The sequence below is a fragment of the Rana temporaria genome, chromosome 3, assembly GCF_905171775.1.
Source record: "Rana temporaria chromosome 3, aRanTem1.1, whole genome shotgun sequence".
In the NCBI taxonomy this organism is placed as follows: domain Eukaryota; kingdom Metazoa; phylum Chordata; class Amphibia; order Anura; family Ranidae; genus Rana; species Rana temporaria.
The window spans coordinates 476,093,517-476,119,111 of record NC_053491.1 but is presented as its reverse complement, the minus strand read 5'-3'; the positions used below and the strand labels follow the sequence as shown (position 1 = coordinate 476,119,111).

The 25,595-nt window shown below is 45.6% G+C and overlaps 1 protein-coding gene across 1 annotated transcript; it reads right to left on the bottom strand.

Moving 5' to 3' along the window:
* Positions 1–8,790: 8,790 nt before the first annotated feature.
* On the bottom strand, positions 8,791–21,714 carry LOC120930716 (olfactory receptor 154-like). Its single transcript, XM_040341892.1, has 2 exons — positions 21,145–21,714; positions 8,791–8,922 (listed from the first exon to the last, which is right to left on the bottom strand). Exons 1-2 carry the CDS (start codon positions 21,688–21,690, stop codon positions 8,791–8,793), a joined length of 678 nt encoding a protein of 225 aa, XP_040197826.1. The 5' UTR covers positions 21,691–21,714.
* Between the last annotated feature and the right edge of the window lie 3,881 nt (positions 21,715–25,595).

Below are 25,595 nucleotides of genomic sequence, written 5' to 3'. Positions count from 1 at the left end.
TCCCCCCCAGGAGCATACCAGGCCCTTAGGTCTGTTATGGGTTGTAAGGAGACCCCCCCTCCGCCGAAAAATCGACGTAGGGGGTCCCCCTACAATCCATACCAGACCCGTATCCAAGGCACGCTACCCGGCCGGCCAGGAATGGGAGTGGGGACGAGCGAGCGTCCCCCCCCCTCCTGAGCCGTGCCAGGCCGCATGCCCTCAACATGGGGGGGTTGGGTGCTCTGGGGCAGGGGGGCGCACTGCGGGCCCCCCCACCCCAGAGCACCCTGTCCCCATGTTGATGAGGACAGGACCTCTTCCCGACAACCCTTGCCGTTGGTTGTCGGGGTATGCGGGCGGGGGCTTATCGGAATCTGGGAGTCCCCTTTAATAAGGGGGCCCCCAGATACCGGCCCCCCACCCTAAGTGAATGGATATGGGGTACATCGTACCCCTATCCATTCACCTGTAGGCAAAAAGTAAAAGTTATTAAACACACAACACAAGGGTTTTTAAAATAATTTATTATTCTGCTCCGGATGCCCCCCCTGTCTTCGTTATTAGCTCAATTACCAGGGGGGCTTCTTCTTCCGCTCTCCGGGGGTCTTCTCCGCTCTCCGGGGGGGTTTCTTCTTCCGCTCTCCGGGGGGGGGCTTCTCCGGACTCCGGGGGGCTTCTTCCATCTTCTCCCCTCTTCCGCTGTTGACTCGGCGAACCCCGGTTCTTCTGCAGATGTCCGGTGCCTTCTTCTTCAGCGCTGGCTGCCTGCTATGTTTGTGTGTTAGCTCGATTTCAAACAGGCAGCCGGCGCGGTCTTCTGTGACGTCAGGGTCTTCTGTTCTTCTCCCCTCTTCCGATGTTGCCTCGTCGCCTCTTGTCGCTGCAATGATGGAAGCGCGCCTTGCATCCCATTTATATAGGCATCACCGTCCCATCATGCTCCGGCAGGTACCCACGTGGTGGGTGCCTACCCACGTGCACCCACCACGTGGGTACCTACCGGAGCATAATGGGACGGTGATGCCTATATAAATGGGATGCAAGGCGCGCTTCCATCATTACAGCGTCAACAGGCGACGAGTCAACATCGGAAGAGGGGAGAAGAACAGAAGACCCTGACGTCACAGAAGACCGCGCCGGCTGCCTGTTACTAATTGAGCTAACACACAAACATAGCAGGCAGCCAGCGCTGAAGAAGAAGGCACCGGACATCTGCAGAAGAACCGGGGTTCGCCGAGTCAACAGCGGAAGAGGGGAGAAGATAGAAGAAGACCCCCGGAGAGCGGAGAAGCCCCCCCCGGAGAGCGGAAGAAGAAACCCCCCCCGGAGAGCGGAGAAGACCCCCGGAGAGCGGAAGAAGAAGCCCCCCCCCTGGTAATTGAGCTAATAACGAAGACAGGGGGGGCATCCGGAGCAGAATAATAAATTATTTTAAAAACCCTTGTGTTGTGTGTTTAATAACTTTTACTTTTTGCCTACAGGTGAATGGATAGTGGTACGATGTACCCCATATCCATTCACTTAGGGTGGGGGGCCGGTATCTGGGGGCCCCCTTATTAAAGGGGACTCCCAGATTCCGATAAGCCCCCGCCCGCATACCCCGACAACCAACGGCAAGGGTTGTCGGGAAGAGGTCCTGTCCTCATCAACATGGGGACAGGGTGCTCTGGGGTGGGGGGGCCCGCAGTGCGCCCCCCTGCCCCAGAGCACCCAACCCCCCCCATGTTGAGGGCATGCGGCCTGGCACGGCTCAGGAGGGGGGGGACGCTCGCTCGTCCCCACTCCCATTCCTGACCGGCCGGGTAGCGTGCTTTGGATACGGGTCTGGTATGGATTGTAGGGGGACCCCCTACGTCGATTTTTCGGCGGAGGGGGGGTCTCCTTACAACCCATAACAGACCTAAGGGCCTGGTATGCTCCTGGGGGGGGGGGACCCATGCCGGTTTTTTCTTTGAAAATTGGCATGGAGTTCTCCCTCTCAGGACTGCATGCTGAGCGACGCTGTCATTTTTTTTAAAATTATTTGTTTTCCCGGCGCGTCTTTGTTTTCACCCGTCGCAACTTTAGTGTCCCGTCGCAATCCACAAAGCCGCCCGGCGTCAATTACGCTCGCGCGATGCACGTCGGGAAAATGACGTCACACGCATGCGCAGTACGGCCGGCGCGGGAGCGCGCCTCATTTAAATTGTAAACGCCCCCCGGAGAGGAGGAACGCCTTACGACGGCGGCACTTAAGTTACACGGCTTGAAATTTTTACGTAAGTGCTTTGTGGATCAGGCACTTAGGTAAAAACTTTAAGTCAGTGTAACTTAACTGCTGAAAGTTAAGTTACGCCGCCTGGCTGAGGATTTGGCCCAGTATATCTGAACAATTTTGCACAATAACTAGGTTCCTGGGTGCAATGATTTGTTTGGGTGGGCATATCTTAGGAGGGTTGAGACGTAGAGAGAAAGAAAGAGGAAGAGAAGGGGAGAGGAAGAGAGAGAGAGAAGAAAAAAAAAAGGGGGGGGGGGACGTTAAGGATAGGAGAGTGGTAGGTGGAGAGGGAGGGGATGCATGGGTAGGAGGGGGGGAAGAAAATGAGGGGGGAATGAGGCTTAATGAGGAGAGGGGGTACACAAGTCACCAATTACCCGCTCCAGCATCCAGTGGTCAGAATGCTACTGTGCGTCAGGCCAGTAGTGTGAGTCTGAATCTGCGTCCAGGTTCAAGGGCAGTAATACCACAAAGCGATACTAATCTGCATTATTAAAGAGATCTTTGTATGATTGAGAGTTTTTAAAGGTTGTCCATGTATTCCATATAGCACTGAATTTAGATATATTATCTGAGGCCGTGTAGATCAGTTCCTCCATCTCAGCGTCACGGTTTATTCGAGATGCCCATTCAGCCATGGAGGGCAGGGATGTTGATCGCCAATGTTCTGGTATGCACATCCTAGCAGCATTAATCATGTGCATTGCCACCGACTTGAAGTACCCCCCCCCTGGAGATTTTAGAGAAATGTAAAAGGTATTGTGCTGGGCAAAATTCCAGAGGGAATAAAGACACCATTTTTGTCACGTCATGTACTGTGTGCCAGAAGGGTTGGAGCATTGGGCACTCCCACCAGATGTGAAGAAATGTGCCGCGTGACCGATGGGGAGAACTTATGGAGCAGGTCTGGGGTTCTATACCAGCGGGTTTTCAACTTGTACCCATTTTCCTGGATAGAGACGTTCAAGGATCCTTTGTGAATGTACCAGTGTATACGGTCCCAATTCTCCTCGTCTATCTCTGAGCCCAAGGCAGTATGAGCGTTCTGAGCTTAAGAGTGTGGAGGACTCCCCAAATAAAGAGGTGTAAAGCATGGATATGACATGATTTTGGGGTGTCGAGCGAGAACATAGAGACTCTAGAACTGTAGGTATCCTTGTGAAGTCCTTTCTTCGGGAAGGGTCATCTAAAAAGTGTTTAAGCTGGAGGTAGGACCAGAATGGGAATGAGCCAGTGTCAGAGTGTTTAGCAAGTTCAGTTTCCGCAAAAAGCGACCCCTTTGAAAAAAGTGTTTGGCCAACATTTCAGAATGCGGCCATTCAGATCGCAAGAAAGTACCGGAAAGGCCTGGGGTAAAGTCTGGGTTGTTTTTTACCGGAGTGATTGGGCAAAATTTAGCTGAGACTGCGTGAACAGCGCAAGCCCTATTAAATTCCTGAAGGGTGGTACCAACTAGAGGGTGGGTTAAGGCAACTGGAGATACGTGTGACTTAGGGAGCCACGGGGTATGTAGTAAGATAAAATTTTGGTGTCATATATTCGATAGTCACCCAGTCTTTGCATCGACTATGTACCTTCCAGTCCACAATTTGCGCTAAATGTACTGCCCGGTAATAGCGTTGTAGGTCAGGTAAGCCTATTCCCCCGCGCACCTTCGGAAGCACCAGCTTCTTCCAACTTATCCGAGGGGATTTGTTGGACCACAGGAAGGTTCTGCATATGGACCTATAAAGTTCAAAGAAGGAAGGCGGCAGACGAATAGGTAGTGCTTGGATTTTGTAAAGCAGCCTGGGGAGGATTATCATTTTGACAATGGACGCTCGTCCAAACCAGGAGATGGTGGATTTATCCCATTTTTGGAGGTCACTACGTATGCTCTGTAATTCCGTTTGGAAGTTCCTGCTGTAAAGTTCTGCTAAATCGGCAGGCAGTTGGATGCCCAGACATAGTATGGCATCCATTTTCCATTGGAAAGAAAAGTTAAGTTGGCATTGCTTCGCCAGTGCCGTGGGTAGGGACACATTTAACACAAATGATTTAGAGTAATTGATTTTTAAATTCGATAGCAATTTGAAGTGTTCCAGGATTTGCAAGAGATTTGGGAGGGACGGGAGCGGCGAGGAAAGAAACAGCAAGACGTCATCTGCGAATGCCGCAATCTTAAATTCACGTTCCTGTATCTTTATGCCTTTCACGTCAGGATTATCACAGATGCAATGGAGAAGAGGTTCTAGTGTAAGTATATAGAGCAGGGGGGAAAGGGGGCATCCCTGTCTAGTTCCATTGTGGATGGAGAAGGCGTCCGACAGGTGGCCGTTGACTTTTACTTTGGCCGTTGGGTTAGCGTATAGCGAGAAAATGAATGACCGCATACGGGTCCCCAGTCCCAGCATGGTTAGGACTTCTGCTGTGTAGTCCCAGGCCACCCTGTCGAACGCCTTCTCCGCGTCCATTGCCAGAAAAAAAAACCTTTTGTCCGGATGTAGTAAGCCAGTTGTGAAGGTTCAGGGCCTTAATGGTGTTGTCCCTGGCTTCTCTTCCAGGGACGAACCCCACCTGGTCCAGGCCCACCCAGGCTGGTACATGTTGAGACAGGCGAGTCGCAAAAATTTTGGCAAAGAGCTTGACGTCCACGTTGAGCAGGGATATTGGATGATAACTAGCGACATTAGTAGGATCCTTCCCTTCTTTGGGAATAACAGAAATATAGGCTTCAAGCAATCTGTCTGATCTGTAAGAGGAGTCAGTAGGGAGAGCATTAAATGCTTTAAGAAATTTTGGTGCTATGACGTCTGCAAAGGTTTTGTAATATACGGCCGTAAAGCCATCTGGGCCTGGACTTTTGCCAGGTTTTGTGGCTTTAAGTGCCGTTAGAAATTCCCCTAGGGTCAGGGGGGCTTCTAAGGCCAGGGAGTCCTCCGTTGACAGAGCTACAGGGCTGTGTTTACTAAGGAAGTCCCTGATTAACTTCTGGCGTTTCTCCAACGTGGCAGGATTCGCATCTCCTGGGCGCAGATTGTAGAGGTTACTGTAAAAGCAATGGAACTGTTGTGCTATGTCCTCGGTTTTGGAGTGTGTCCTACCCATGGCATCTACGATATGATGGATTGCCAATTTACACTGCTGGGTGGCTCTGGCCAGTAACCTGCCTGGTTTGTTACCTTGTTCAAAGAAAAGTTTCTGGGATAATACATTACATCGGTGTGCTTTTTTAAATAGTTCCTCCCTTAACATTGTTCGCGTTTCCGCCAATTCTCGTGACGTTTTAAGAGCTAATGTACATTTATGTTGAGCTTCTAGAGTGCATATTTTGGTGGACAGTGCTAGCACCAGGGCTTGTCGTTCTTCTTTTTTCTGGGCCGAGATCGAGAGCAACTGGCCTCTAATGGCACATTTGTGGGCCTCCCATTGTGTCATGGGGGATGTATCTGGTGTGTCGTTGTGGAAGGGACTATGTCAGGGAATTGCAGGGTGATCGTGACAGGGTGATGGTCAGATAGCGTCATGGGTTTGATCGATGCGGAGTGTAGGAAGGGCAAGTCTGCTTGTGTTATAAATAGGTAGTCCAATCTTGAATATCGGTTGTGCGGGGCTGAAAAAAAGGTATAGTCTTTGTCTTTAGGGTAGAGAGTCCTCCATGTGTCGTGCAACGTTAGGGACGCAAGCTGAAGTTTGACTTGGCGAAGGGCAGAGTAGGGGAGGGAGGAGGTACTGGTAGAGCTATCCAGCAGGGGGTCAAGAGGGACATTAAGGTCACCTCCCATAATCAAAAGCCCCGTTTGAAAGAGTGTGAGTTTTGCGAGAGCTTCCCGCATAAATGTGACCTGTCCAAAAAAATAAAAAAATAAAAGAGAAGAAGAAAAATGAAAACAAAAAACAAAGGGAGAAAGAGAAAGGGGGAGGGGTGAGAAAGATGGGGAGGAGTCCCCTAGTAGGGGCGAGGAGCGGAACCTCGCAGAATACTACCGGATGCGGAGACAGGCCTGCTCTTTCACCTAGAAGGGTCAGGGAAGGGTTATAGTAGGGTAAGGGAGAGGAAGCCCGTTATTTTCAGAGAGTAACTAGCCACTCTAAAGCGGGGTTGTAGTCTAGCAACGGGAAGTAGGTAGTGTCGACAAACCAGGACTAACACACTTTTAGAAAAAAAACATAACATATAGAACAGCCTCAATAGGGAGGAGCAGCGCGGGCCGGGAAGAGCCCTCTCTAGGAAGCATATATTTAGTTCCCAGGTCTTCTTGGGCCCGGTAAAGAAATATAAAGCTTGCGCCGCATCATAGGAAGTTTGGAGATCAGTACACATATAAAGCGCTGCATTAACTGCTGGTGCCAAACAGATCCTGTATAACAATAAGGATATCAATATAAGTATTGCTAACAAACAGTGCATATAACTTAACAATCTAAGCTGGTTTACCCATCCGCCCTCCTCTATATCGGGGTCATAAAACAGGGATTCCAATGCCCATCAGACTGCTGAGGATCGTTTACCCCTCTGGCCATCCTACCCCTCTGGAAGCCCGGCCTCGGGCAGGGCAGCTACCTCCCCACCACCAACAGATGTTGTATCCCCTGTTAATCCTGATAGCCTCTCGCTTATTGTCTCGCACGTCTCACTGTTTGCTCTGGACCATACTAAACAAACTCAAGCTCAGCTATCTAATTCATCTAATCAACACGTGTGCAGTGTTACCTCTGTGCTATCAAACTGAACCGAGGCCAACATTATGTATGGTTTCAGATGGCAGTCATTCTGCGGAAGTAATGGTGTAGCTTAGGCGTAAAGCAGGGCCACAGCCAAAGGAATCCCAAACACCCCCCTTGGAGGAACCTGCAATCCCCTCGGGCATGGCCCAGCTCAGGCACACATTTTTTTAAAAAGGCAGTTTTTTACCTTGAACCGGTCCATTGACCCTAGAGCATGAGAGCAATGTTACCCCATAAGGGGAGAAAAAAAAAAAAGAAAAATAGTAAGAAATAAATAAAAATTGTGTAGAGACATGAATTAAAAAGGGGTAATGGAGGTTGAAAAATTTTCAAATGCGACTTCTGAGCCAAAAATAAAAAAATAGGCTATGGTAGTAAAGTCTCTCAAATGTGTAGTGGTTCTGGCCCTTGACACGAGGGGGTGATCTTCAGGAGGCATCAGCAGGATGGGGACCAATCTGGGTTATGCTAGAAAGTCTGCTGTACATCAGTCGCTTATGAAGTGCCAGCGAGGGGGGGACGTCGTTAGTTTTCAAGTGTCTGCAGCAGTTTCAGTCTGGGTAGGTGCCAGAACATTGGCTGGTGAGTGGGAGTCAAACATGGCGGCGAACATGCCAACAGGAATGTGGGAGTCGGGGAGCATATCATCACTTACTTAGTCCGCTGACTCGGGTTCAGTGATCTGTTTTTCGGCGAGCCGATGAGGGTGATGATCTCGGGTCCCGGTCCGTGATGTCATCAGGGCCTCTTCTCGGTGAGTTGGAGGCAGATCTGCGGCGCCTTTGACGGTTGCGTTGCGAGCGTGGGGTCATTTCCTGCTGTGTGTTGATCCAGGGATCAGGGTGCATGAAGGCGCTATACCACTCTGGAACAGCAATCACAGGGATGCCCAGGATGTCCCAGAATGTCTGCAAATATGTTGGCGTACGTAGAAAGGCTGTGCAGTTTACAGCGGTCGCGGATAGGCAGAATGGAAATTTCCAGCGGTACACACTACGTCTGTCCCGCAAGGCATTGAGAAGGGGACAGAGCTCCCTTCTATGCTGGAGCGTAATGGCAGAGAGATCCTGGTAGATTTGTATAGGAGAGCCTTCATGTTGTAATTGTCCCTGGTTGCGTGCTAATCTCAGTATTTCTTCCTTTTGTGTGTAGCTTACCAAGCAGCAGACCGTGTCTCTAGGTGGCTCACCTTCTCGGCCCCTCGGTCTCAGAGCTCTGTGGCATCTTTCCATTTCTATGAGAGCATCTGGAGGCCTGCCCAGGAGCGTGTTGCATATTGCCCATACTGCTGGTTGTAATTGGAGGCCTTCTATGTTTTCAGGGATCCCCCTAATGCGTAGGTTCCGCCTCCTACCTCTATTGTCGAGGTCCTCCATGTGTCGGTGGATCTTGATGAGGTGCCTGGTATGTGTGTCAGTGACCCGCTGTACCTGCTGTATGGCTGCTCCATGCGTCATGGCCGCCGACTCCACTATCTCCACACGTGCTGCCACGGCCCTGATGTCAGTTTTCAGATCCGATATTGCAGCGGTCAGCGTTGACTTAATGTCCATTGCTACCATCTGTAGATCTGTCATGCTGATGAAGGAGGGCGTCAGAAGAGGGTGTCCGGCGGTGATCGGGTTTCCCCCATGCTCCGATGCACTGGGCAGGCTGCTCTGGTTGGCGACATCGTGGTTGGAGGCCTGCATTGAGGCCTGTGTAGAGGCCTGAGCGTCTGCCAGCTGCGAGCGGAAGAGCGCCGGGATGGTCCGGCTGAACTGTGTCGGAGGTTCTGTCTGGGAGCGGGTGAGTGAGCTACTCCTCCCGGCCATCTCTGTGTGTTCGCGGCGCGGCTGTCAGGCTTAAGAAGGCTTGTGTGTCAGTCCTGGTTGCCGGAGCTCGCAGTTCAAGCGGCCATCTGAGTCCGGTGTCAGGCCACGCCCCTGTTTAAGATTTTTATTTGTTTTCCCTTTCTTTTCCCTCCCTTCTTTTCCCTATCAGACATGGTTGTTTTCAGCTATACTATAATAACATAAATAATATAATCTATTTTGATATGTACTGCATAGGCTTATGTTTTATGTATTTTGTTTGAATAATGTATTGCGTGTGTTTTTTATCAGTATTTAGATTTAATTATATTTAAACGTGGATCCTGAGGAAGCCCCTCATTTGGGTGAAACAAGTCAATCCATAGCCGATCCATATCTATCAAAACCACTCTTTGACTGCACAAAATAGTCATAAAACATGTTGATTGTACTTGTTGATATGGTGCCTAGAAAAAGTATTCATACCTCTTGACATTTTTCACATTTTGTCATGTTACAACCAAAAACACTAAGGCCCGGATTCACATACATCGGCGCATATTTATGCGGGCGTAGCGTATCTAATATACGCTATGCCGAAGCAGCGCACAGAGGCAAGCACTGGATTCACAAAGCACTCGCTCCCACTCACTGTTAAAGATACGCTGGGTTTCCTTGGCGTAAGCCAGCATAGGTGGAAGTGGGCATGGGCAATGCTAATGAGGCGTGACCTCATGCAAATGATGGGCCAAGCGCCATAGAAGTACTAAAAACGAACGGCGGATGCGCTGTCCCCTGGTCGCATCCCAGTGCGCATTTGCAGAATCACGTTGAAAAATCTGCCGCAGATACGTCGAATCACTGCCTACGACGTGAACGTAACCTACGCCTAGTCATATTCACGTACAACATAAACGACAAAAGATACAACGGCTTGTGTTCCCTGGTCCATGCCTTTGCATGAGTTGTGCCTCCTATATGGGGAATAACTTTACGCCGGACGTACAACTTACGCAAACCGCCTATATTATGCGCCGGGCGCAACTACGTTCGTGAATCGGCGTATCTCCCTCATATGCATATGTGCATAGAAAATCAATGGGAGCGGAAAATGTACCCAGCGTAAATATGCGCTCACGATACGACGGCTTAGGCAATTTACGTCGGACGTAGGAAGCCTATTTTCAGGCGTATCTTAGTATGTGGGTCGGCGCATAGATACGACAGCGCACATTTGTACTTACATCGGTGTATCTTGACATACATCAGCGTAAGTGCTTTGTGAATCCGGGCCTAAATGTATTTTATTGGGATTTTATGTGATAGACCAACACAAAGTGGCACATAATTGTGAAGTGAAGGCAAAATGATAAATGGTTTTCATTTTTTTTTTGCAATTAAATATGTGAAAAGTGTGGTGTGCGTTTGTATTCAGCCTTCCTAAGTCAATACTTTGTAGAACCTCCTTTCACTGCAATTAGGCCCCTTTCACATTGGGCGGTGGAGCCGCGGTGACGGTATAGCCGCACTATTTGTAGCGCCGCTATACCGTCGTATTTACCGCAATATTCGGACGCTAGCGGTGAGGTTTTAACCCCTGCTAGCGGCCGAAAAAAGGGTTAATACCGCCCGCGTTGCGGGCGGTATTACCACGGTATTACCGCGGTTTCCCATTGATTTCAATGGGAAGGCGCGGTATAGGAGCGGTAAACACACCGCTCCTATACCGCTCCAAAGATGCGGCTAGCAGGACTTTTGGAGCGTTCCTGCTACCGCACCGCTTCAGTGTGAAAGCCTTCGGGCTTTCACATTAAAGCCTGCAGGGCATGATTTTTTCATGCTGTACCGCATGAAAAACGCCTCAATGTGAAAGGGGCCTTACAGCTGCAAGTCTTTTTGGGGATGTCTCTACCAGCTTTTCACATAAAGGTGTCCTTTTAAAAAACTGCGGTAAAATACCGCTATTCAGTTCTCAGGCATTCTCAGAGGAGATCGCTCTACTCTGAGGCCTCGTACACATGACCGAACATGTCCGCTAAAACTGGTCCATCGGACCAGTTTCAGCAGACATGTTAGGTCGTGTGTAGGGCCGACCGGACAATTTTACGGCCGGCCGGACAGGTTTCCTGTGGACGACTGTTTCTTAGCATGCTAAGAAACATGTCCCTTGGAACCATGTCCGCCGGACATGTCCGCTAGCCCGAGAACCCGCGCATGACGTTGAAGTGATTCAACGCATGCGTGGAAGCATTAAACTTCCGGGTTCACGCACGTCGCCGCGTCATCGTCGCCGCCACATCACCACGTCGTAACCGCGTCGTCACAGCGTCGTCTGTCCGTGGGAAATTTGGTCTGATGGTGTGTACAGCCATCGGACCAAATGATCTCAGCGGACATGTCCGATGAAAACAGTCCGCGAACCATTTTCATCGGACATGTTGGGTCGTCTGTACGAGGCCTGAGTGCCTGTTTATGAAGCTCTGTAGATCACTTCTCATGTTGAGATGAGAAGCGATCTACAAACGCCGGGAACTCCTGAGAACGGCTCCTCTCACTGTAATCTCGTGTGATGTAGCGGGATTACAGCATGAGGTAGTGAAAAATACAAAAGTTGAACACGAATCAGCACACATTATACACCACATATTAAGAAAATAATAAAGTTACATTCCCACCAAACAATATACATTAACCTAATTATTATTTTTATCAATATTTAAAGCTCATACATGTGCCTATTTAAATGTGAATGGTGTATAGTAAATGAATGGAATCCCACATGTGTAATGCATATGTAATACACCATTCATATAAATGAAAAATACATTTATAATCATTTTTTTTATAAAGTATACAAATATAAACAGTCCATGGGTAAAACCATATTTTAGGGTTTCCTTTTTTTTTTACTAATAAATGAAAAATTATATAAAAATGACATGACTTTAATGATAGCATTTTAATGCAGGTAGGATAGTATATATATATATATATATATATATATATATATATATATATATATATATATATATATATATATGTGTATATGTATATTATATATATATTATTCTACCTGCATTAAAATGCTATTATTAAATAAATGTTTATATAATTTGTAATTTATTAGTAAAAAATAAATAATTGTAAACCTAAATTATGGTTTTACCCATTGACTGTTCTATTACAGTTATATAGGGTTTATATTTGTATACTTTATAAAAAAAAATAATGATTATATTTATATATATATATATATATATATATATATATATATATATATATATATATATATATATATATAGATAGATAGATAGATAGATAGATAGATAGATAGATAGATATACAGTACAGACCAAAAGTTTGGACACACCTTCTCATTCAAAGAGTTTTCTTTATTTTCATGACTATGAAAATTGTAGATTCACACTGAAGGCATCAAAACTTTGAATTAACACATGTGAATTATACATAACAAAAAAAGTGTGAAACAACTGAAAATCTATTTCATATTCTAGGTTCTTCAAAGTAGCCACCTTTTGCAGCAGACAGATCTCTAGAACTGTTAAGAGGAGACTGTGTGAATCAGGCCTTCATGGTAGAATATCTGCTAGGAAACCACTGCTAAAGAAAGGCAACAAGCAGAAGAGACTTGTTTGGGCTAAAGAACACAAGGAATGGACATTAGACCAGTGGAAATCTGTGCTTTGATCTGATGAGTCCAAACTTGAGATCTTTGGTTCCAACCCCATGTCTTTGTGTGACGCAGAAAAGGTGAACGGATGGACTCTACATGCCTGGTTCCCACTGTGAAGCATGGAGGAGGAGGTGTGATGGTGTGGGGGTGCTTTGCTGGTGACACTGTTGGGGATTTATTCAAAATTGAAGGCATACTGAACCAGTATGGCTACCACAGCATCTTGCAGCGGCATGCTATTCCATCCGCTTTGCGTTTAGTTGGACCATGATTTATTTTTCAATAGGACAATGACCCCAAACACACCTCCAGGCTGTGTAAGGGCTATTTGAGCAAGAAGGAGTGTGATGGGGTGCTGCGCCAGGTGACTACCTCTTGAAGCTCATCAAGAGAATGCCAAGAGTGTGCCAAGCAGTAATCAAAGCAAAAGGTGGCTACTTTGAAGAACCTAGAATATGAAATATATTTTCAGTTGTTTCACAAATTCATAGTTTTGATGCCTTTGTGTGAACCTACAATTTTCATAGTCCTGAAAATAAAGAAAACTCTTTGAATGAGAAGGTGTGTCCAAACTTTTGGTCTGTACTGTGTATATATATATATATATATATATATATATATATATATATATATATATATATATATATATATATATATAATACATTTATAATCATTATTTTTTTATATATAGATATATACACATATAAATAAACGCACACACACACTTATATATGCTATATGATGATGCGTATATATATATACATATATATATATATATATATATATATATATATATATATATATATATATATATAAACATATAGATATTCACTATAAATTCCTAACCTGCTCTTTTTGGGGTGTGTAATAGTGGGGAAGATGTGTTCTGACTGTATGGCTGCTCATGTGTGAAGGATACAGTAGGTGCACGCGATATTGTGTCAATCTCGCTCCCTTTCTCGGCGAGATTGACCACCTACGAGTCCCATCGCGGGAGCCAGCGCTGAGCTGGCTTGCCGCGATGGAGACAAAGCCGTCATAGAAGCGACGGGAGATCCGACTTGGATTCCTGCCAATTCTACACGTGTGCGGCATCTGTTATGAATCCTGAGGGGGAAGTCCCCGCCAGTTTTTAAATAAAAATCCGGCATGGGTTCCCCCCTCAGGAGCATACCGGGCCCTTAGGTCTGTTATGGGTTGTAAGGAGAGCCCCCCTACACCGAAAAAACGGTGTAGGGGGTCCCCCTACAATCCATACCAGACCCTTAACCAAAGCACGCTACCCGGCCGGCCAGGAAAGGAGTGGGGACGAGCGAGCGCCCCCCCCCTCCTGAGCCGTACCAGGCTGCATGCCCTCAACATGGGGGGGTTGGGTGCTCTGGGGCAGGGGGGCGCACTGCGGGGCCCCCCCACCCCAGAGCACCCTGTCCCCATGTTGATGAGGACAGGGCCCCTTCCCGACAACCCTGGCCGTTGGTTGTTGGGGTCTGCGGGCGGGAGGCTTATCGGAATCTGGGAGCCCCCTTTAATAAGATACCGGCCCCCCACCCTAAGTGAATGGATATGTGGTACATAGTACCCCTACCCATTCACCTGGAGGAAAAATGTTAAAGTCAATAAACACAACACAAGGGTTTTTAAAATAATTTATTAGTCTGCTCCGGAGGCACCCCCTGTCTTCTTTAGCTCTATTTACCAGGGGGGCTTCTTCTTTGACGTCTTCGGGGTGGGGGGGCGCTCTTCTTCCCCGCCGTCTGGTTCTCTTCCACCCCCCGGCGGGTTTCCTCTGACGTCTTCGGCGGGGGGTGGTGTGCTTCTCAGGGGGGGCTTCTTCCGCTATCCGGGGTCTTCTTCTATGTTCGCCACTCTCCGCTGTTGACTCGGCGCACCCCGGTTCTTCCTCCCGCTGTCTGGTGCCTTCTCCTTCAGGGCTGAGCGTCTTCTTCTTCTTCTGTGCTGTGACGTCTTCTTCTTCTGTGCTGTGACGTCTTCTTCTTCTTCTCTTCTCCCGATGTTGACACGTCGCCTCTTCTCGCTGCAATGACAGGTGCGCGGCTTGCATCGGACTTATATAGGCCTCACAGTCCCATCATGCTCTGGTACCTACCCATGTGATACCTACCCAGACCCACGTGGGTAGGTATCACATGGGTAGGTACCAGAGCATGATGGGACTGTGAGGCCTATATAAGTCCGATGCAAGCCGCGCACCCGTCATTGCAGCGAGAAGAGGCGACGTGTCAACATCGGGAGAAGAGAAGAAGAAAAAGACGTCACAGCCCAGAAGAAGAAGAAGACTTCACAGCACGGAAGAAGAAGAAGACGCTCAGCCCTGAAGGAGAAGGCACCGGACAGCGGGAGGAAGAACCGGGGTGCACCGAGTCAACAGCGGAGAGCGGCGAAGATAGAAGACCCCGGAGAGTGGAGAAGACCCCCCCCGGATAGCGGAAGAAGCCCCCCCCTGAGAAGCACACCACCCCCCGCCGAAGACGTCAGAGGAAACCCGCCGGGGGGTGGGCGAGTTTATAAAAGCGACCCCCCCCGGCGGTGGAAGAGAACCAGACGGTGGCGAAGAAGAGCGCCCCCCCACCCCGAAGTTGTCAAAGAAGAAGCCCCCCCTGGTAAAAAGAGCTAAAGAAGACAGGGGGTGCCTCCGGAGCAGACTAATAAATTATTTTAAAAACCCTTGTGTTGTGTTTATTGACTTTAACATTTTTCCTCCAGGTAAATGAGTAGGGGTACTATGTACCCCATATCCATTCACTTAGGGTGGGGGCCGGTATCTGGGGGCCCCCTTATTAAAGGGGGCTCCCAGATTCCGATAAGCCTCCCGCCCGCAGACCCCCGACAACCAACGGCCAGGGTTGTCGGGAAGGGGCCCTGTCCTCATCAACATGGGGACAGGGTGCTCTGGGGTGGGGGGGCCCCGCAGTGCGCCCCCCTGCCCCAGAGCACCCAACCCCCCCATGTTGAGGGCATGCAGCCTGGTACGGCTCAGGAGGGGGGGGGTGCTCGCTCATCCCCACTCCTTTCCTGGCCGGCCGGGTAGCGTGCTTTGGATAAGGGTCTGGTATGGATTGTAGGGGGACCCCCTACGCCATTTTTTTGGCGTAGGGGGGCTCTCCTTACAACCCATAACAGACCTAAGGGCCCGGTATGCTCCTGAGGGGGGAACCCATGCCGGATTTTTATTTAAAATCCGGCGGGGACTTCCCCCTCAGGATTCATAACACGCCGCACACGTGTAGAATTGGCGGGAATCCAAGTCGGATCCCCCGTCGCTTCTATGACACGCTTGCTGAAATGTGCTGTCACTATTCAAGCGAGTGCGAGATGTCGGCACCCTGTCGCCGAGAATCAGCGCGATGCCGTCGTGCTAAAAACACATTCTCGGCGGCAGGTACTGTAGAAGTCAAATTACTTCCTTCTTCCTCCACAATACTCAGCCAGCTTTGCGCTTCTCTCTCTCTGATTCTCCACCTCTGAGATGGTGAATCAGAAAGTGAGAATTCTGTCACAGATCGCCAGTATCTGTGACAGTCAGTTACAGATTCTCACTGTGCTGCGATAATCAGTGGAGAACATGTTCTCCACTGATTACCTCAGCTTCATAAACTGTTTATGACCTGAGATCAGCGTTGAGACTCGGGATCGCCACTGTTCTCACTTTTATAAAAGGACACCATAGAAAGTGACATGTTTGCCCATTTTTCTTTGCAAAATAGCTGAAGCTCTGTCAGATTGGATGGAGAGCGTCTGTGAACAGCAATTTTCAAATCTTGCCACAGATTCTCAATTGTATTTAGGTCTGAACTGTGACTGGGCCATTCTAACACATGAATATGCTTTGATCTAAATCATTCCATTGTAGCTCTGGCTGTATGTTTGGTGTCACTGTCCTGCTGAAAGGTGAACCTCCACTCCAGTCTCAAGTCTTTTGCAGAGAGAGAGAGAGACTTGTAAAGCGCAACACATGCAAACTGAATCGCCTCTGGGCGCTGTATCCATTTCATGGGTAAGGAACCCCTTGACCTCAGAAGAGATGGGTTTTAATCTTTCTCCTGAAGGCCAAGTGGTCCAACTCCAGTCGAATGGTGGTTGGTAGTGCATTCCACAGGCGAGGTCCCTGGACTGCAAATCTTCGATCTCCTTTGGACTTGTATCTGGCTTTGGGTATCTGGAGGAGGTTTTGATTGGTGGATCGCAGAATGCGATTGGGGTAATGGGCTTTTATTTTTTCGCATAGATATTGCAGGGCGTTGCCTTGAATACACTTATGTATTAGGCAGAGTGCCTTGAAAGTGATTCTGTCTTTTACTGGCAACCAATGAAGGGATCTCAGTGAAGGTGAGATTGATTCCCATGGTTTTTTCCTAGTCAATAGTCGAGTGGCCGTATTTTGAACGACTTGCAGACGAGTGATTTGGTATTTGGGGAGTCCTAGATAGAGGGCATTTGCGTAGTCGAGTCTGGAATTGATGATTGTTCCCACCACGACTGCAATGTCCTCTTTCGGGATAAAGGGCGTGAGTCTGCGTAGTAGGCTCAGCAGATGTGGGATCCGCTGACTACTGACCCTATTTGTGCATCCATTGTCATGTAGATATCGAAAATGACTCAGAGAATTTTGACTTTGGTGCTAGGGGTGATAGTTTTACCCAGAATGGGTGGGGGAGTCCATGTTGACGCGGGGTGATTTTTCTGGTTAGCGTGAAACAGGAGAAGTTCTGTTTTCGAACCATTGAGTTTAAGATAACTGTTTGTCATCCAGTTATCTATTAGAGTGAGGAATTTCTCTAGTCCAAGAGAATGATCCTTTTTTGCAGACTCTAACACGTTTTATTGTAAGATTTCCCTGTATTTAGCTCCATCCATCATTCCATCAACTCTGACCAACTCTGTCTCTGCTGAAGAAAGGCATCCCCACAACATGATGCCTCCACCACCATGTTTCACAGTGGGGATGATGTGTTCTGGGTGATGTGTAGTTCTAGTTTTTTGCCGCACATTGTGTTTTTTTATGCCAAAAAGTAAAATGTTGGTCTTATCTGACCAGAGCTCCTCCTTCCACATGGTTGCTGTGTCCCCTCCCCCACATGGATTCTCACAAACTGCAAACAGGAGTTTTTTTTATGACTTTCTTTCAACAATGTCTTTCTTCTTGTCACTCTTCCATAAAGGCCAGATTTGTGGAGTTCATGACTAATAGTTGCCTGTGGACAGATTCTCCCAACTGAGCTGTGGATCTCTGCAGCTCCTCCAGAGTTACCATGGGCCTTTTGGTTGCTTCTCTGATTAATGCTCTCCTTGCCCGTCCTGTCAGTTTAGGTGGACGGCCATGTCTTGGTAGGTTTGCAGTTGTTCCATACTATTTCCATTTTCAAATGATGGATTGAACAGAGCTCCGTAAAATGTTAAAAGCTTGGGATATTTTTTTATAACTTAACCCTGCTTTAAACTTACCCACAAAATTATCCCTGACCTGTCTGGTGTGTTACTTGGCCTTTGTGATGCTGTTTGTTCACTAAGGTTCTCTAAAAAACCTCTGAGGACTTTACAGAACAGCAGTATTTATACTGAGATTAAATTACACACAGGTGGACTGTATTTACTAATTCAGTGAATTCTGAGGGAATTTGGTTCCACTAAATCTTAGTTAGGGGTATCCGAGTAAAGGGGGCTGAATATAAATGCATATTTATTTGTAAAACAATTAAAACCGTTTATCATTTTTCTTCCACTTCACAATTATGTGCCACTTTGTGTTGGTCTATCACATAAAATCCCAATAAAATGTAAGTTTTTGATTGTAACATGACAAAATGTGAAAAAATTTCAAAGGGTATGAATACTTTTTCAAGGCACTGTATGTTCTGTTATACATGTTTTAGGCTTCATTTCCACTGGCGTTTTTACAGCCACTTTTCTGAGCGTTTTTTACAGCTTAAAAACGCCTGTCCATGTTATTCTATGGCATCATGCCCACATAGACGTTTTTGAGCTGCAAATGGCATAGGCATTTTTGAGCTGTAAAAAAAACGCAGGGCCAGGGCGTTCTGAAGCTCCAGAGTAGAGCTGTAAAAACGCCAGACATTAAAAAACGCTAAAAAACGTGCGAAAACGCCCACAAACGCGCAAAAACGCTCAAAAAACGCGACCGCAGCATTTTTAAAGCTGCAGCTCACAAATTTTTTTTTTTTTTTTTTTTTTTACAAAATAAACATGGACAGGCGTTTTTAAGCTGTAAAAAAGCCTAACAACAGTGGCTGTAAAAACGCCAGTGGAAATGAAGCCTTAAGGACTTTTGTATAAATACAACGTGTCATTTTTAGAACAGATTGTATCTGTGTGGTAATCCATGTGGCACATAAAAATCCCCTTTTTACATCACCTCCTCTCAGTAAGAAGATGTGGAGACTTACCTTCTATTTACCGTATATACTCAATTATAAGCCGACCCGAGTATAAGCCGAGGAACCTAATTTTACCACAAAAAATGGGAAAACGTATGGACTCGAGTATAAGCCTAGGGTGAGAATGCAGCAGCTACTGTAAGTGGAAAAGAGGGTCAACAATGCCCATTTTCAGCTTCACTGTGCCCATTTGCATGCCTCACTGTGCCCATTTGCACGCCTCACTTTGCCCATTTGCACGCCTCACTGTGCCCATTGCAACCTCACTATGCCATTGCAACCTCACTGTGCCCAATATCACTGTGCCCAACCTCACTGTGCTCATTGCAACCTCACTGTGCCCATTGCAACCTCACTTTGCCCAACCTCACTGTGCCCATTTCAGCCTCGCTGTGCTCGAGTCAGTGTACCTGAAATTCTTGACAGGCTGCGGGCATCCATTCGTTGTTTAAAAGTCACGGTCTCCTCCTGGTCCTGTTCCGTGCCAATCACGGATGCCCTTTCATCCTCGGACAAGAGGACGTCCGTGATTGGCGGAACACTGAACACAGTGTCTGCTGGGAAACTGAGTCCGAGGATGAGAGAACGTCCGTGATATGCGGAAACACTGAACACAGTGTCTTCTGGGAAATGGAAGGGACCCGGAGAACTTGGCTTATACTCGAGTATATACGGAAACTCATTTTTTTAAGAAGTAGCTCCTTTCTTTACATGGTGCTTAATGCCAATCTTTAACCCCATAATGTGATTTCAACATCTCTATCCCAGTGACTTCACAATTTATACCTTTAGCCTTTATAACTTTAGCCATAGATTTCAATGTATACCACCTATGTATTCTTCTGACATCAAGGATATGCTTATGCACATTTTTTTTTTAAATATTTACTTTTCTATCACATTTGCATTTTTTTATTTCAGAAAATGGTTTTATTTTTTTAATAGCTTTCTTAAAGTCCTTTTTCCTGAATGTGTATATGATGGTGTAACGGTCACCACCGTTTACAATATTCCCATTTCATTGCCCACGTCAGCTTATACAACAGTCCGACAAGCCAGCAGACACGATCCATCCCATTTCCCAGAATAACCGAGACACAAGCTCTAGCTCTGGTTTCAAAATGTATGAACACTTTTAATGGTATCTTAGCTTTCTTATATACAGTACAAGCATGTTAAAGTTAATCACAGGGACAAATAAACTCTCCACCCACACATCACACAATGGGGGCTTCAATACACCTTCTCTTAGACAATGACATCCAGTTGAGCTAATCATTAGTCATCCCCCCAGACGTACCGTCTCCGCAATTAGAGGAGGTAATTACTACAGCTTGACAAGTCACATTCCACATACAAAACAGTGTCATTAGCATCACACAATGGAATGTCTAGGAGCAGATGCAATTAACACCTCAAAAGCATGTCCCCCCCATTGAATGAAACCACTCAATTTGGAGTCAGACTTTAACAACCTGTAAAATTCCAAGATATCCTGCAAAACATGAATTATCAGTAATGTCCCATCTCATGTAATTTATAATTAATATTTCTCAGTCACCCTTTGCCCAAAAGGGGCACAGGATGACCCTAGACCCAAGAGTCATTAGTGACGCTGGCACAGGAGTACCCCTCATCCTTCAAAAGTCTCTGGGTGTCACGGGCTATTCTGTTACAGATGGGACTTTATAAGTGACTGGAAATCCAATGAAATGAAAGTAGAAAAAATATTTTATTAGAAATACAGTATTCATTAAAAGATATATACAGCGGCCCTCGTTCCTCTCCTCCACCACCGCCATCTTACTTCCTTGTATCGCAGCTTTGACGCTGTGACTGGCTGGAGCTGCTATGACCTCACTCCTGTGCATGTGCAATGGAGCCGTCAGGGATGGCAGGGTCCCATTCAGAAAGGGCACGCTCAGTGCACCTGCGCCGTTGTCTATGGCGCACATGCGCCATAGACATCGGTGCCGTCTTTCTTGCAAATATCTCCGTGTAGGTTAAGGAGATATTTCTTGCACCTACAGTACAGGTAAGCCTTAATCTAGGCTCACCTGTAGGTCTAAGTGGTCTGTAAGGGTTTACAACCACGTTAATGCCATCCTATAACCCCATAACATGGTTTCAACATCTCTGTCCCTGTTATTTTGAAATGTAGACCTTTAGCTATATGATTCAGTGTATACCACCTACGGTATGTATTCTTCTGACACCAATGATATGCTTATGCGCAGATTTTTTTTCTCTTACAATTGCATTTTTTATTTAATTTTTTTTTTTTTTTTTTTTTGTGGCTTTTTTAAAATCCTGGTTCCTGATTGTGTATATGATTGGATTAAGCAATGGAGTCATTACAGTGTAAAAGAGAGAGAGGACCTTGTTCAGAATATCTAGTTGTCCTTTTGTTGGAAACAAATACACAGCGGCTATAGACCCGTAAAAAATGCAAACTACGGTCAAGTGAGAGCTGCAGGTGGTGAAGGCTTTTTTTCTTCCTGTAATTGATTTAATTTTGAGGATGGTTATAACAATATAGATATACGATATAACAATTAATATAAAAGGTGCTACGACACAGAAGAAACCTATTACATAGGTCTGAATATGGATCCATGAAGTATCAGAGCAGGAAAGCTCAAGTATGGGTTCTAAGTCACAGAAGAAGTGATGAATGGTGTTTGGTCCACAGTAGTATAGAGTGCACAAAGATATAGAATCAATCAATGTCATTGTAAAACCCAGTAACCAAATGATAATCACTGATTTAATGCAATTTGATTGGTTCATTATAGAGTTGTAATGCAGAGGCTTACAAATAGCCAAATACCGGTCATAGGACATCACAGCCAGTAGAAAAAACTCTGAGGCCTCAGCATGGGAAAAGAAGAAGAACTGGATGATACATCCAGCAAGAGACATGGTACATCCATCATGTAAGATGATATAAAGAAAGTTGGGAAGAATATCTGTAGACAGAATGATATCAAGCAATGATAGTTGGGTGATGAAGAGGTACATGGGAGACTGGAGTGTTTTACTCAGATGATATAAAATCACAATGAAGAGATTTCCAGAAATAGTAACACAGTATATGAAACACAGCACCAAGAAGAATATCATTTTTATGCTTTTTATATTTGGGAAACCTGTTAGTACAATATAGGTGATGTTATTGTGATAGCCCATCTGGTAAGAGAATATAAAAATGCATAATCATTTAGGTTGCAAGAATAAGAAAATGTATGGCATAACAAAAAGTCTGACATTCATCTATTACATTTTGTTAGGATCCTTCTTCAATATGTTACTACCCAGCTGAGATTTGGCTGGTTGGCTGAGCTTTTGTACTATACTGAAGACACCCTAATGAGCCTTTGGATTTGACAGACTCCCCCAACCTTTATCTTAGTGCACTATCACACAAAACTGGCAATGGACTGGGCAATCTTTGATTCCTGAACATGCTCCTACCTTCTTGTTTTCCAGGCCCTAGTATAGACCTGTTCATAATAGGTTTATGCTAGGGCTGGTGCTTTTTAGCCAGAAAGGAGCTTGAGTTTTGATGAATGTGGAGCTATATGTACCGTATGTCACAGCAGTGGACATATTAGACATCTGCAGAGAGATATGACACTGGAACCGTTTCCTCCACAGGCAACAGGTCTGGAAGGTAAACCGACTTTGAACTCCTCACACCCTCTCCAGGCATCAGACCTGGGAAGCTATGGAAAGAGCTCTTATACCGACATCATCTTCAGGCCAAGACTGAGAGGCAAAGGCTCTTCTAGAATTACTCTCTGTATATATGTATCTCCTTCTTCAGCCCTCATGATTGTCAACAACCCCCCTAGTAAATTGCTGGGTGAAGTAAATACTCAGAACCCCTAACATTTAAACTTTTGCTCTATCTACTAGAGAACACTTCCCAACAGTAGTCAAAAAGCACACAATGCCTAATGCCGCGTACACGCGACCGCTTTTCATGACGTGAAAAATTCAATTTTTTTAAATTATCATTAAAAATGATTGTGTGTGGGCTCAAGTCAAGAGCATTTTTCTCGACGTGAAAAATGGGCATTAAAAATTTAGAACATGCTCTAAATTTTCACGTCGTTTTTCACGTTGTGTGTAGGCTTTTACTGAGTTGAGTTGAGTTGAGTTGCAAATTGCAGTATAAATATTGGAAAATCTCTGGTTAAATTAGGTAATGGAGAGAGGCTCTGAAGCAGATAAAACTGTTATAAATCCTATACTTGTACATCTACAGTTCTTCATCTGTATGGAAACACAAAACAGGAATTCTATGATGTGTCTATAATTTCATTTATCTACAAACATACTGCACCTCATTTCCATGTGCATTTTTAGAGATGACATCTGGATGTGACCGTTCACTTTGAAAATCCCCGGCAAACAGTGTAAGATCAGCCATCAAATGTTTTAGTGGAAATAATATATCACTTACAGGGAATTATTAGTCTCTGTTATTTATTGAGTTGATATGAAACCCTTTTATACATTTACTCCTCCTTGGTGGGCTGTTTTTTGCATTGCTAATTTATCTGATTGCTATAATCTTTTAGGAATTATTTTTTTAGATTGTATTTCTCCTGACACACACCCTTTATTAATCTTAATTTGAAAGCAGTAGGAAACTCCATTTTTGTTATTTCAACTTTTATCCAATCACCTATTTTCTACCATTGTTTCTGCACATTACTACATGCAGAAACTACAAGGACAATATCGATTGTTTACTGTATCATGTTTTAATATTTAAATTTCCTCTATAGATATGGAATGTAGTTATTTCTTTTTGCTATGGGTTATCGGTTTGTTAGTACCATCAACATTGTCTGTGAAGGTTCTCGTTGATCCAAGTCATAGTAAAGCTAGTAGTAGTTAGTGACATTTCATTGGAATTGTTCTGTACCATTGAAGATCTTTTTTGTTTCATGTTTCCAAGCCACTTCTTCAGCTGTAATGAGTGATATGAATCCCCAGAATTTATATCCATATAGGTAGAAGGGATGCCTTAATCCAATCACCCTGAAATGTGTCAAGACAGGTTCTAATATTTAAGGGACAGGATGGGAGTTGCGAAAATTATAGAATCACCCTGTTCTAGTTACATAATGTCACCCTATAATTCAAAAATATGGTTTTAGCTTCTCTACCCCAGTGATTTTATAACAACCCACACAGTCGACCATGTGAGTCAATGTATAACAGATATGTATACTACTTTTTTTGCACAGTAATAATTGGCTTGGCTATGCAATCCTCCCTTTTTTTTACACTTTTTTTTTTTTTCGCAGTCAATTTGCATGGCCAAATATTTTTTTAGGGGGCCAAATCCTCAAAAGGGATACGCAGGCGGAACTGCTGTTCAGCCTGCGTATCCCTGTGCCTATCTTTGGAACTGATCCTCAGAAGCAGTTTTCCAAAGATAGGCAGAAGATCCGACATCTGTAAGAGACTTACACTGTCGGATCTTAGGATGCAGTACCGCATCCGCCGCTGGGGGCATTTTGTGTCGAAATTCCGCCTAGCGTATGCAAATGAGGACTTACGGAGATCCACAAAGCTTTTCAGCTTTGTGTTTTCTGCGTAAGTTTACGTTTGCATACGTAAAATTAGTTCTGCTTTTACAAAGTGTAAACTAGTTACACCTTGTAAAAACAGACCTTTTTTCGATCGCCGCAGTTTTTTTTAAATTTTGAATTTTATTTTTCGGCGCGTAACTTTTTTTTTACCCGACGCAACTTTATTGTCCCGTCGCAATCCACAAAGCCCGGCGTAACGTAATTTTGCGCGCTGCCCATCGGGAAAATGACGTCACGAGCATGCGCAGTATGGCCGGCGCGGGAGCGCGCCTCATTTAAATTGTCATCGCCCCCTGGAGAAGAGGACCGCCTTGCGCCGGGAGAATTTAAGTTACACGGCCTGAAATTTCTAGGTAAGTGCTTTGTGGATCGGGCACTTAGGTAGAAATTTTAAGGCAGTGTAACTTAAATGGGAAAAGATAAGTTAGGCAGGATCTTTGAGGATTTGGCCCAGGAATTTTTTTTCTTTTGTGGGGAATATGGGTATATAAATATAGATGTGACACTGTTTAGCTAAATTTTTTTCACGTTATGGATTGTTTATCTTTGTTTTTGATTACTTTTGGGTACTCCAGATTGGTAAATGTTATGAATATTGGGCCAAATCTTCAAAAGAGATACGCAGGCGGAACTGCTGTTCAGCCTGCGTATCTCTGTGCCTAACTTTGGAAACGATCCTCAAAAGGATTTTTCCAAAGTTAGGCAGAAGATCTGACATCTGTAAGACACTTACACTGTCAGGGCCAAATTCTCAAAAAAGATGCCTAACTTAACTTTCAGCAGTTAAGTTACACTGACTTAAAATCTCTACCTAAGTGCCCGATCTTCAAAGCACTTACCTAGAAATTTCAGGCCGTGTAACTTAAGTGCCGCCGTCGCAAGGCAGTCCTCCTCTCCGGGGGGCGTTTAAAATTTAAATGAGGCGCGCTCCCGCGCCGGCCGTACTGCGCATGCCTGTGACGTAATTTTCCCGACGTGCAGCGCGCGAACGTAATTAAAAAAATATACGCGCCGGGAAAACAAATAATTATAAAAAAAATGACAGCGTCGCTCAGCATGCATTCCTGAGAGGGAGAACTCCATGCCAATTTTCAAAGAAAAAAACGGCATGGGTTCCCCCCCCCAGGAGCATACCAGGCC

Coding starts and splice junctions, on each gene's coding strand:
- LOC120930716 (XM_040341892.1), bottom strand. CDS start 21,690: ATGTCCTATGACCGGTATTTGGCTATTTGTAAGCCTCTGCATTACAAC. Junction 8,923..21,144: donor GGAACCAGGATTTTAAAAAA/GCCACAAAAAAA, acceptor CATGTCTGATAG/GGAAAAGAAGGGAGGGAAAA.